Raw genomic sequence first — 10950 nt, forward strand, 5'->3', positions numbered from 1 at the left:
CAAAACGTACATAAAATCAAAATACTGCAATTCTGGAAATTTGAAATAAAAACAGAAACTGTTGGAAAAACTCAGCAGGTCTGACAGCATCTGTAGATAAATTGAGTTAACTTTTTGAGTCCAACATGACCCATTTTCAGAAGATGTGCAGTTGAACACAAATCCTGAAAGCTGTTATTGAAGACACTCTACTGCTCTGTAAGATCTGCAAAAATGTCACCTTGACATCACACTCCGATTCTAGCACATTAAACGGCATATACTTCCTGTACTGATGCTGAAGATACAGGCTAAGCTCACCACAAAAAGCTCAAGCCTGTTCCTTTCAATCTAAGGCGCTGGTTTAGCACAGTGGGCTAAACAGCTGGCTTGTAATGCAGAACAAGGCCAGCAGCGTGGGTTCAATTCCCGTACCGGCCTCCCCAAACAGGCACCGGAATGTGGTGACTAGGGGCTTTTCACAGTAACTTCATTAAAGTCTACTTGTGACAATAAGCGATTTTCAACAATGTGGTAAGTCTTAATTTTAGCCAAACAACCTCCCTGACACTGAAACTTTGTCCTGTGTGAAGACCCCTTCCTACAATTTTATTATACTTGGGAGACTTTTTTTTTGAAGTTTGTTTTTAACTTTTCCTGTCTTTTCCTTCTTGCCCTTTTAATCCAATTTTTAATACCTAACCTTTTCCTTTCCATACCTGTTTTCTGGTTTAGACTTTGCGCTGCTCATTATTCCTCTATCTGATTGATGAAGAAGAGACAAAGGGCAGCAAGCCATTGTCCCGTTGACAGCAACATGCTTTGCAAAATCCCATAGGAGCTCGATGTACAAGTGGAAGTTAAATAAACAGTAGATGCTGAACAATGGTCAAGAGAAATACTCAGGTATTTTGCACTTAGAAGAATCAAGGATCAGCCAAGTTTAATATTCTAGCCTTCAATGAGTACAAGCTGATGTTCTGTTTGTTAAAAAATTGACTTTTATTTTAAATTGATAATTTGATCTTGTTTCATTTTTCCTTCCAGTCATCTACTTCTAGAATGAGGAAGCAGATCAGAAACATTTCAGTGATGTTCCAGAATAAAGGACAGTTTTCAAAGTTCACCCCAGTGAGAGATTGCATCATTGGAATGAAACTTGCGAAATGTTGTTCCTGCAAACTGCATGGGATCAAGGGGGAGCAGATCTTGAAAAGGGCCTGGAGCAGTAAAGGGGTGCCTTTTTCAAAGGACATGGACAGGGAGATGAGCAGCTGGCAGCAAGATCTGGACTAGAAGATAAGCAGCTGCTGGGAGGAACCTGGACTTAGCAGAATAACTGATGCATGGGAAGTGCGACATGCTTTTGAACAGCAATTATAGCTAGTTGCATTATCAGTCTTCTAGCTAGTTATGTACTTTTTCTTTAAAAATTAACGAGTTGTAACAAGTGAATTTTGCAATTTTATCTATATTTCAATATTTTATCTTAACAGCTGCAAATGACAGTTTAACATTCGCAAATTAAGATTGTGATATTTGTGTGGGAAAATATATTTGTGTGGGACGATGTATGTCTGAGGACTTTAGTACAAAAGCAACGCAATGGCTAATGTGGAATAGAGTTGCAGATCGTGTGGTCTGCTTACGAGGGAGGATGTGTGAAACTAATAATTATACTAAATGTCTCACATTCACACCGCGTCTGTGCAAAGGGCTGCCGAGAAATAAGCCTTAACCAGCAGGGACTAAATAGGTAATATTCCATTGCGCATGATTGAACAAAGTTTATTAACTGAGTATATTTAAAGTTTAATGACTGTGTTTCATATAATATCTTGACCAAATTAAGCATGAGTGCTAAATAACACCAACTTTGAATTTTGCGCATGGAAATCACTAGGAAACATGTACCTTCGTTGTTTGCTAATTTTTCTTATTATGAAAGTAGAAATAAAACAAAGCAAAGCTGGATTGAAATGTAGAAATAAAAAGGAGGAATTATGTTGTGTTCTATTTCATGCAGTTAATTCCAGGAGCCATTCCCTCAAGTTCCTCAATCCATCATGTACCATTTTTATCTTGATTACTAATATGAATATCTTTTCAATAAACTTCACTCTTTGATTTATACTTTGAATAGAAGCTACTCAGGTTTTATTGTGGATCCAAAAAGGGTTATCTAAGAAGAAAAGTTTTCTACGAGCATGTATAATCTCCATCCTTAATATATCAGTTCACGTGGGTTCATCTGGCATGTGTGTTCTAATGTAAAGTTTGTATGATCAACTTCCTATAATACAGCACACATTAAAAAAATCTGCAGCAAGCGTGCTTTTATGTAAAAAAAGAGAGCTTTCTAAGAATATGACGTAAATACATAAATGCTATTTACCTGTCTCACCTGACAGCTGGGGAATGTCCTGTGCCTCTTCAGTTTCCATATTCTGCTTGTGCACTATAGTGTTTGGGGGGGGGAAAGGAATAATGCAGCAAGTTACATGGATGGATGATAATGAAACTGCTTACTATTCCAGCTCAGTATCTGCTATAGAAAAATATGCCCTTCTTCCTTCAGTTCCAAATACTCTTGAAAAAAGAACTATACATTACTGTCTGACAAGGAGACCCTGATCTTTCACAAATTATAAAGATTTATAGAAATTTCATTACAGGCAGAGGTTGACGAAATTTGTTATTTATTGTTAATTTCCCACTCCATAATAACCCAAAAATGCAAACTGACTGCAACAAAATTAAGCAGAAAATTAAATGGCCCTGGGTCATTGTATGTGAAGAGAAGCACAGAATTCATTCTCTGGTTGATCTATAGTTATGTTCTCTCTAATTTACTGAGCATGCATCGATGAACCTTGAGTCAGCTTTGTGACACTTGTACAATCAGCAATCAAAAATGAAGCAATTTACAGAAGAATGTCTCATTTACCCAAGCAGGACTGCATATTTGAGCAGCACAGCTCTGCCTCGATTAATAATGAATACACCTCATATAGCAGCAGATGGGCAGAACAGCAGCTTTGTACTCTGTCCCCACTTCAAGAAGTCGCAGTAACCAATTCCTTCAGTTAGCTCCTACATAGGGAGAAGTGAATCTCCCTAAAATAGCGAAACAAGCCCAGGAGAGAAAGGGAACCCATGCCTTCCTGTTTTACTGACAGATGGCTCCACAGATTTGGAACGAATGGTGGGAAGCTGCTACTCTTTTGCTGTAACACTTTATGTTCTAAAACACTGGTTTTGAAGCAACTGCAAACACCAGGGAGTAGACGGTTGAGGTTTTATGGGGCACAATTTTATTTTTTTTTAAAACAATTTTTGCTGGGATTGCAGATTGTCAGTGATTGGTCTCGGGCAGTGTCTGTGAAAATTTGGTGCACTTTAATATTCAACAATAGGAAACTAGAAGTTGCAAAACCAGCAATTTAATTAATTATGAAGATCACCAAATAACAATTTTAAGGTCCAGCATTTACAAATTTTACTGGTAGTTGCAAACACAACATGGCAACGAATTTATAAAAATGTTAAAACAAATTATGTCCAAATCCTCAAATGACAAATATTTCTAAATTACTGCCTCCCCACCCCCAAAATGTTCTGTATACACAAAATTATCTTATGCAAATATCTGAATACTAATTTGGCTAATAGCAAGCCTTGAAAATAAATGAGTTCCTCCTACAGCATTGCTCTGTACTGTCCAATTACAAAATGACTAATATAACAGAAAATGTTCAATTTTCAAATTCTAGGTAGGAATGAAATAATCCGAGCATCTTCTTTCATTGGAGCATTTGTCCAATATGTCTTAAAATCTGTACCACGGACACGTGCCCACAAATTGTTATAAGTCGCAGTTTATTTAAATAAGCAAAGTTCTCGATACCACAGCTACAAACAGAACTTGTTTAAAACGACTTCCCCAAATATTTCAACTAACCTTCCTCATTCTCCCGACCATGCATCTGAGGGGTTCTAATGGGGGGGAAAACACCTCCAAACTAATCGCCACAATTACGTTTTTAAAAACTTTTGAGTGGTGTAAAGCGCTGGAGGGAAAAGTGTGCCACTTGTAAAATGCAAATTCCTCGACCAGAGCCAGAATGTGAAAAAGCTGACAAATCAGCTTCGGAACAAAATTAATTAATGGTTTTGCCACGCAAAGTTCTTTGCTGCAAAATTATTTTCGAGCATTATAGCCAGAGTTTCCCGCAGTTGCAACTAAACGACAGAAACAACTGCAGCTTCTCAATAGTTTTTGACAGTCGCATTAATGTGCTGGGGGTTTCTGCAGCGTCGCAGAATGATAGTCACAATGCACTCAAAAAACTTTGGATATAAACTATATTTCTAGCTAAATATGGGTAGAGGCATATTCCGATTTTTGCAGATGAGCCCCCGAAATTAACTGGGTCACACAGTGAACTTCAGGCAGCAATGGCAGGAACACACTGCAGCCGAGGTAACAGGTGCCTCCTCCAAACTGGAATGCAAAAACAATCATGATTTGACTTTCCATATTTTTTTTCTTCACTCTGACAATCCCACACCAGTACAAGTCCTGATTGAGTATGTGTGTGTGTGCCGGCTGCACGCTATTAAACGGCGTTAAGAAGCAAGTTGCACGAGTTGGCTGGCAGTTCTTTCCTACCTGTATCCCTCCTCGCTGGCGGTAGACACAGCCCGGCAGTTCCTGCTCCATGTGCAGGCTATACTTGGACTCCCTGCGGTTGTACATCTCTCCCCGCTCGACTTCCTCCTTCCAATGCGCCGGCCGTGCGCACACACCCTCGTGCTGGGATTGGTGGAAGAGCCCAGGGCTCAGCTCAGCTCGCTCAAAGCTAAATGCCCTGTGTGCTGAGTGGTGGCACCGAGTGTCAGGGAGCTTTTGTTGCACCGTACTGACTGTGCTGAAGTGCAGCAAAGGATGGGAGCACGACATGTTCCTGTACATGCTCATGTGGGATGGGGATGATGGGGGGGGGCACACACAGAAAGTAATGTGTGGAGTACACACATTCCAAGAATGAGGAACACCACAGGTTAGACAGTCAGCAATGTCACATTGCAGTTGTGTCACTATCCAGATTGGGGGGATTTTAACGAGTAGTTTGCCATCTGGATTTAAACATGTTTTTGCCCCCTTCTCCCCTCCCCCTGCCCTCACTAGGGTGCAAAAACATAAACTGCACCAAATCGTTGGCAGGTGGTAGAAACACAGCACTCCCTTGCCTCCTCCTTTCCCATTGTTAGGAAGCTTCTGTTGTCTGTGCAGGAATTGACTGCCAAGGTAAGCATTCCAAATAGAGCAATATTCAAGAGAGAGCCCTCCCCCCCCCCCCAGGTTTTCCTATTCGGCGCTGGAGGTTTTACTGCATGAGGTCGAAAGAAAGAAAGACATTTTTTATGGAGATCATCAAAGCAAAAGCCGGGAAGGGAATAGCGGGAAGTGGCCAGGAATGTCAATTTCTAGAGTCTCACTGAGGACCAGGCAGCACCACAAGATGTTCAATTATCTCACAAGCGTTGTCAAGTTCGGAGAATTATCTTCAAGGATGCCTCTTACCAACAACACCACTGACCACTCACTGTGAATGCACCAAACTCCATCACTCACCCATCAGAAATCTCTAGCAATCAGAATACAGGCCTACATTCAGATAAGCCTTACCCTGTCAAACCTTCCATTGCTGCCAGCCTCATCCATACCTTTTGCTGCTCTGTAAAGGAGCTTAACCCAATTGATAAACCCTACCCCGAACCCAAACCTACGCAGCACCTCCCAGAGGTACTCCCACTCTACTCGGTCAAAGGCCTTCTCCGCGTCCATAGCTGCCACTATCACCGTCTCTCCCTCCTCCGATGGCATCATTATCATGTTTAAGAGCCGCCGCACATTGGTGTTTAGTTGCCTGCCCTTTACAAATCCCGTCTGGTCCTCGTGGATTACCCCCGGGTCACAGTCCTCGATCCTCGTGGCCAGCACTTTTGCCAGCAACTTTGCATCCACATTGAGGAGCGAGATCGGCCTGTACGATCCACATTGCAGTGGGTCCTTGTCCCGCTTTAGGATCAAAGAAATTGTCGCTTCCGACATTGTCGGGGGCAGGGTCCCCTCCTCGTTTGCCTCATTAAAGGTCCTCACCAGTAGCGGGGCCAACAGGTCTGCGTACTTCCTGTAGAACTCCACCGGGGATCCATCCGGTCCCGGGGCCTTCCCCGCCTGCATGCTCCCCAAACCCTTGCTCAGCTCCTCCAACCCAATTGGTGCCCCCAAACCAGCCACCTCTTGCTCCTCCACCCTTGGGAATCTCAGCTGATCTAGGAATCGTCTCATCCCCTCTTCCCCCGCTGGGGGCTGGGATCTGTACAGCTCTTCATAAAAGGCCTTAAATACCTCGTTTATTTTCGTCGCACTCCGAACCGTGGCTCCCCTTCCATCTTTGACTCCCGCTATTTCCCTCGCTGCCATCCTCTTACGGAGCTGGTGTGCCAGCATCCGACTAGCCTTTTCCCCATACTCGTAGGTCGCCTCCTGCGCTTTCCTCCACTGTGCCTCCGCCTTCCCTGTGGTCAGCAGGTCAAACTCCGTCTGGAGCCGTCGTCTTTCCCCAAGTAATCTTTCCTCCGGGGCCTCTGCGTATCTCCTGTCCACTCTCAAAATCTCCCCCACTAACCTCTCCCTTTCCATACCCTCTGTCTTCTCCCTATGAGCCTTAATGGAAATGAGCTCTCCCCTGATCACCGCCTTCAATGCCTCCCATACCACCCCCACCCGCACCTCCCCATTGTCGTTGACCTCCAAGTACCTTTCGATACACCCCCTCACCTTCCCACACACCACCTCGTCCGCCAGCAGTCCCACATCCAGCCGCCACAACGGACGTTGGTCCCTCTCCTCTCCCAGCTCCAGTTCCACCCAGTGCGGGGCATGGTCCGAAACGGCTATAGCCGAATACTCCATCCCCTCCACCCTTGGGATGAGCGCCCTACCCAGAACAAAGAAATCTATCCGGGAGTAGGCTTTGTGTACATGGGAGAAGAAAGACAATTCCCTGGCCTGCGGCCTTGCAAACCACCATGGGTCCACTCCCCCCATCTGATCCATAAACCCCCTAAGTACCTTGGCCGCCGCCGGCCTCTTTCCAGTCCTTGATTTGGAGCGGTCCAGTGCTGGATCCAACACTGTATTGAAGTCCCCTCCCATTATCAGGCCTCCTATCTCCAGGTCCGGAATGCGCCCCAACATGCGCTTCATGAATCCTGCATCATCCCAGTTCGGGGCGTATACGTTTACCAACATGACCCACGTCCCTTGCAGCCTACCGCTCACCATTACATATTGCCCTCCATTGTCCGCTACAATAGTCTTGGCCTCAAATGACACCCGCTTTCCCACCAATATTGCCACCCCTCTATTCTTCGCGTCCAGTCCCGAGTGGAATACCTGTCCTACCCATCCCTTTCTTAGCCTGACCTGGTCCGCCACCTTCAGGTGTGTCTCTTGGAGCATGGCCACGTCCGCCTTCAGTCCCTTTAAGTGCGCGAACACTCGAGCCCTCTTCACCGGCCCATTCAGGCTCCTCACATTCCACGTTATCAGCCGGATTGGAGGGGCTCTCACCCCCCCCACGCCCTGCCGACTTGCCATCTCCTTTTCTGGGCCAGTCCCGCCCGTGTCCACGCCTCCCTCACCCTCCAATCCCCCAGAGGGGGCACCCCCGTCCCGACCACCTCTTCTGTGTCCCATTCCCTTTCGGCCAGTGCAGCAGCAACCCTTTTTCCCCCCTTCCCCACCTCCCCTCCCCCCCGCTAGATCCCTGTCTCGCTTTTTTGCTCCCCCATGTCACTCCCGTAAGTCAGCTGACGCCTGCTGACCCCGGCTTCCCCCGCCGTCCCATTGACCTCCCCGCTTGGGAGTCTCCCAATCCATATGCATTCCTTCATTCCCCTTCCCGCCTTTCCAAAGCACGCTCCGCCCCCTCTAGCGCAGCTCCTGTCGCAGCCTTGTCTCTCTCCCCCAGCCCATGTAACATTTCCTGCGCGTAATTGACCCCCTATATACAACAACCATCACACATCAAACCCCAAAACATCCCCCCCCCCGACCCTCACAAACCCTCAGTTAGCGTCCAACGTTTCGGCTTGTACAAAGGTCCACGCCTCTTCAGGCGTTTCGAAGTAATAGTGTTGGCCCTTGTATGTGACCCACAGTCGCGCTGGCTGCAGCATTCCGAATTTCACTTCTTTCCGGTACAACTCCGCTTTGGCCCGGTTGAAACCCGCTCTCCGCTTTGCAACCTCCGTGCTCCAGTCCGGGTATATTCGGATCTCTGCATTGTCCCAGTTACTGCTCCGCTCCTTCTTGGCCCATCTCAGGACCCACTCTCTGTCTGTGAACCGGTGGAACCTCACCACCATCGCCCTTGACGGCTCATTTGCCTGGGGCTTCTTCGCCAGCACCCGATGTGCCCCGTCCAACTCCAGCGGCCTCGAAGGGGCCTTCGTGCCCATCATCGCCTCGAGCATCATGCTCGCGTATGCCCCAGCATCAGCCCCCTCCACTCCCTCAGGGAGACCCAGGATTCGCAGATTCTTTCTCCTCGACCTGTTCTCCAGGTCTTCAAGTCTTCCCGCCCACCTCTTGTGTAGCGCCTCGTTCTGCTCCACTCTCACCGCCAGGCCCACGAGCTCGTCCTCGTTCTGACTGACTCTTTTCTGTACCTCCTGGATCTTAGCTTTGTTGGCCTTCTGGGTGATCCCGATTCCTTCAATTGCCGAAAGCATAGGCACCAACATCTCCTTGCGCATTTCCTTGCGCTGCTCCTCGAAGCAGCGCTTGATGAACGCCTGCAGCTCCCCTTTGTCCCTGGCCGCCGCCATTTTGTTTTCTTCCCCTCGCTTCTCCCGTTGCTCCAGTGCCGCTCCTTTGGCCGTTACACTTCTGGTCCGTTTCATAGAAGTTGGAGGGGGACCTCTCTCTTCCCTTCCCCACGGGCTGCGTCAAAAAAAAAAGTTAAGTTGGGGCTCCTCTAACGAGCCCGAAAGTCCATGGTAGCGGGAGCTGCCGAATCGTGCGGCTTAGCTCCGCATAGCCGCAACCGGAAGTCGAGAGGGAATCCTTTTGGAAGTGTTTGCTTCACCAGTCTGGCCCAAAAAGTCTATGGAAACTCCTGAAAAAGGTCTGGGAGTCCGTTCCAGACGGGAGCTGCCGAATGCGCGACCTACTCCTCCATGGCCGCCACCGGAAGCCTCGTCCCTGCTTCTTCAATGACCTTGGTAGATCTTTTCACAGTTGTTCCCTCTGCTACTAGAATTCACCTTTGATAGAGTCAAGTCAGATTGCAGCTTTAAGCTTGCCCTTCCCCCGCCTGCATGCTGGAAGAGGCCCTGTTTATCCTGTTGCAGCCAAATCTTTTACTGTTTCTGCCGGGTCTGGTAGCCAAAAGACATAACATTCCTGGGGGACACTGTCAGAGGAATGCTACAGTCTTCTTCCCACACCGGGAAATGTCAAACGAATGCCGTGGGGGCCCTGTAAAAGAGCCCAAAAGTCCGTTCCAAGCGGGAGCTACCGAATATGCGACCTAGCTCTGCATAGCCGCACCCTGAAGTCCCCTACTGAGAGCTTTCAAGATGATGGTATGCTCCTGCCTTATGTTCTTTCTCAATTCCCACCTCGTCCTCATCCTGCTATCTGATGTGAAAGTCTGACCAAGAACATCTTGTTTTTCAAATAAATCCCCTTCTCTCACCCCCACCTTTCCCTTCTGCATATATGCTCTCAGATACCCAAGAATCAGTTTCTGGCCAGCCACTGCATTCCTTGAGGAAGGGTGAGAGCTAATACAGGCCTCAAAGGAAGAAGCACCACATGATCTGACACGTGAAGCCATAGGCTTAGATATGCACAACGCATACATTTGAGGGTAGTATGAAGCTGAATGAGGAATTGGGCATAATTGGGCTGTAGTGAGATCTGGAGGACAGGATTGTCCATGTGTCAGTTCCCTGGAGGGTGAAGTCTAGAAGAGTTCTGCTCCATGCAACTCAGATGAATGATGAGGGAGAATTACCTGAAAACACTGAAAAGAAGGACTGTTGTGGTGATGGTGCATTGATAGGTCTGTTAGACAGTTATTGCCTTTGTTAAGGAGCATGGAGATATCATGCAGAGTTTGAAGTCTGGACAGAAGGAGCCTCGGGTGTCGCTCTATGCCGATGACCTCTTGCTGTATGTTTCGGATCCGTTGGAGAGTATGGGAAGGATTATGGGCATGCTGGGGAGGTTTGTAGGTCTCTCAGGGTACAAGCTGAATGTAGGGAAAAGTGAGGTATTCCTGGTGAATGAGCTGGCACAGCGGGCTAATTTAGGGGGATGCCATTTACAGTAGCGAGGGATATGTTTAGGTATGTGGGGATTCAGGAAGCGAGGGAATGGACTGGGCTCCATAAGTGGAACTTAACAAAGCCGGTGGAGGAAGCTAGTGAAGACCTTAGGAGGTGGGATACACTGCACTTAACGCTGGCGGGGAGGGTCCAAGTGGTGAAAATGAATATTCTGCCAAGGTTCTTGTTTATCTTTCAAGCTCTCCCGATCTTTACTCCAAAGGCCTTTTTCCGGAAAGTGGACACGATCCTTTCGGACGTTGTATGGGCGGGGAAGGTACCGAGGGTGGGGAAGCACGGTAGCATAGTGGTTAGCACAAATGCTTCACAGCTCCAGGGTCCCAGGTTCAATTCCCAGCTTGGGTCACTGTCTGTGCGGAGTGTGCACGTTCTCCCCGTGTGCGCGTGGGTTTCCTCCGGGTACTCCGGTTTCCTCCCACAGTCCAGAGATGTGCGGGTTAGGTGGACTAGCCATGCTAAATTGCCCTTAGTGTTCAAAATTGCCCTTAGTGTTGGGTGGGGTTACTGGGTTATGGGGATAGGGTGGAGATGTGGGCCTGG

At 47.4% G+C, this 10950-nt stretch overlaps 1 protein-coding gene across 6 annotated transcripts in view; it reads right to left on the bottom strand.

Annotated features, from left to right (window-relative positions):
* The window catches only part of ikzf1 (IKAROS family zinc finger 1 (Ikaros)), a 127968-nt gene extending 123130 nt beyond the window's left edge, over window positions 1-4838 (bottom strand). For 4 of the 6 annotated variants that reach the window (XM_072508865.1, XM_072508868.1, XM_072508867.1 and 1 more), the window contains exons 1-2: window positions 4652-4838; window positions 2375-2437 (exon numbers count right to left, since the gene is read on the bottom strand). In XM_072508865.1, the coding sequence (XP_072364966.1) occupies window positions 2375-2423 (49 nt within the window). In that variant the 5' untranslated portion in view covers window positions 2424-2437; window positions 4652-4838. The remainder of the gene's footprint in view (window positions 1-2374; window positions 2438-4651) is intronic. The other 2 variants (XM_072508864.1, XM_072508866.1) reach the window with 2 other exon arrangements.
* Window positions 4839-10950: the final 6112 nt, after the last annotated feature.

Source organism: Scyliorhinus torazame, chromosome 6 (assembly GCF_047496885.1).
Source record: "Scyliorhinus torazame isolate Kashiwa2021f chromosome 6, sScyTor2.1, whole genome shotgun sequence".
Lineage (NCBI taxonomy): Eukaryota > Metazoa > Chordata > Chondrichthyes > Carcharhiniformes > Scyliorhinidae > Scyliorhinus > Scyliorhinus torazame.